We start from the raw sequence: 1,350 nt of genomic DNA on the forward strand, positions 1-1,350 counted from the left end.
GGCTCCGGAAACGTTATCGCAGTTTCGTCCAATCAGCCTCTGCAATTTTAACTTGAAAGTCATCACTAAGATTCTTGCTAACAGATTAAAAGGAATTTTGAGGGAGGTAATTACGCCTAACCAGTTGGCCTTTGTGTCGGGACGGCTGATACAGGATAATATAATTGTAGCCCATGAGGCGTTTCATGCATAGAAACTTCGGAAAGGTAAGGCGGAGGACCTGGCACTCAAGGTTGATTTCCACAAAGCATATGATCGGATTCATTAGGGCTTTTTGTGAGCTTTGTTGATCAAAATGGGGTTTCATTCTAAATGGGTCCAATGGGTAATGGAATGTGTTACTACAGTATCTTTTGCAGTAGTAGTCAATGGGGCCGAACGAACACGTTTTCAACCGGCTGGGGGGTTACGGCAGGGGGATCCATTATCTCCCTATCTGTTTATTCTAGTAATGGATGTATTCTCAAGATTGATTGCTCGAAGCGTGAGAGAAGGGAGAATTTCTGGCTTGCGGATTCGGAAGGGGTGTCCCATTCCCTCGTATCTGTTTTTTGCAGACGACGCTGTGCTATTTTTTAAGGCCACAGCTGCAGAGTGTCAAGAGGTCGGTAGATTGTTGCAATTATACGGGGATGCGTCGGGGCAATCGGTGAATTTTGACAAGGCCGGGGTACATTTCTCTGGCAATATTTCTTCCTCTCGACAACAGGAGATATGTGGGCTCTTACGGATTCCAAAAATGAAGGCCAACGTGAGATATTTGGGGCTTCCTTCTTGTTGGGGCCGCTCCAAGGCAGAAGCTTTCGATTTTTTGTGCGAAAAAGTTTTATCTAAGTTACAAGGTTGGAAGGCTAAATTACTCTCCCATGCGGGTTGGGAAATTCTTATTAAAGCTGTGGCCCAGGCGCTGCCTACCTATGCAATGGCATGTTTCATTTTTCCTAATAAGCTGTGTGATAAGTTAAGCTCCTACATTCGAAATTTCTGGTGGAAGAGTGATCCGCATTCATTGGTCTAGCTGGAGTCGGTTATGTTTGACCAAGAGCAACGGTGGTTTGGGATTTCAAGACTTTTGGGCTTTTAACAGTAACAGAGCTCTCCTTGCCCGCCAAGGATGGAGATTACTAAAATATCCGAACTCACTATTTGGTCAAATTATGAAAGGAATCTACTACCCCAACTCGGATTTTTGTCATGCAACTAGGGGATCACGACCCTCATGGGCATGGACAAGTCTGCTGCAAGGTAGAAAAGTTCTTCATGGAGGGCTTTGGTGACAAGTTTTAAATGGGTGATCAATTAATTTTTGGGAGGATCGTTGGATCCCGTCCAATCCGGGGTTTAAAGTTC

At 44.7% G+C, this 1,350-nt stretch overlaps 1 protein-coding gene across 1 annotated transcript; it reads left to right on the forward strand.

The window, feature by feature from the left end:
- The first annotated feature begins 451 nt into the window (after positions 1 to 451).
- Positions 452 to 1,018, forward strand: LOC114288151 (uncharacterized). The gene has a single exon (XM_028231636.2). It carries the CDS (start codon positions 452 to 454, stop codon positions 1,016 to 1,018), a length of 567 nt encoding a protein of 188 aa, XP_028087437.1.
- The last annotated feature ends 332 nt before the right edge of the window (positions 1,019 to 1,350 follow it).

The sequence above is a fragment of the Camellia sinensis genome, chromosome 5 (assembly GCF_055761805.1).
Source record: "Camellia sinensis isolate YWXY chromosome 5, ASM5576180v1, whole genome shotgun sequence".
NCBI lineage: Eukaryota > Viridiplantae > Streptophyta > Magnoliopsida > Ericales > Theaceae > Camellia > Camellia sinensis.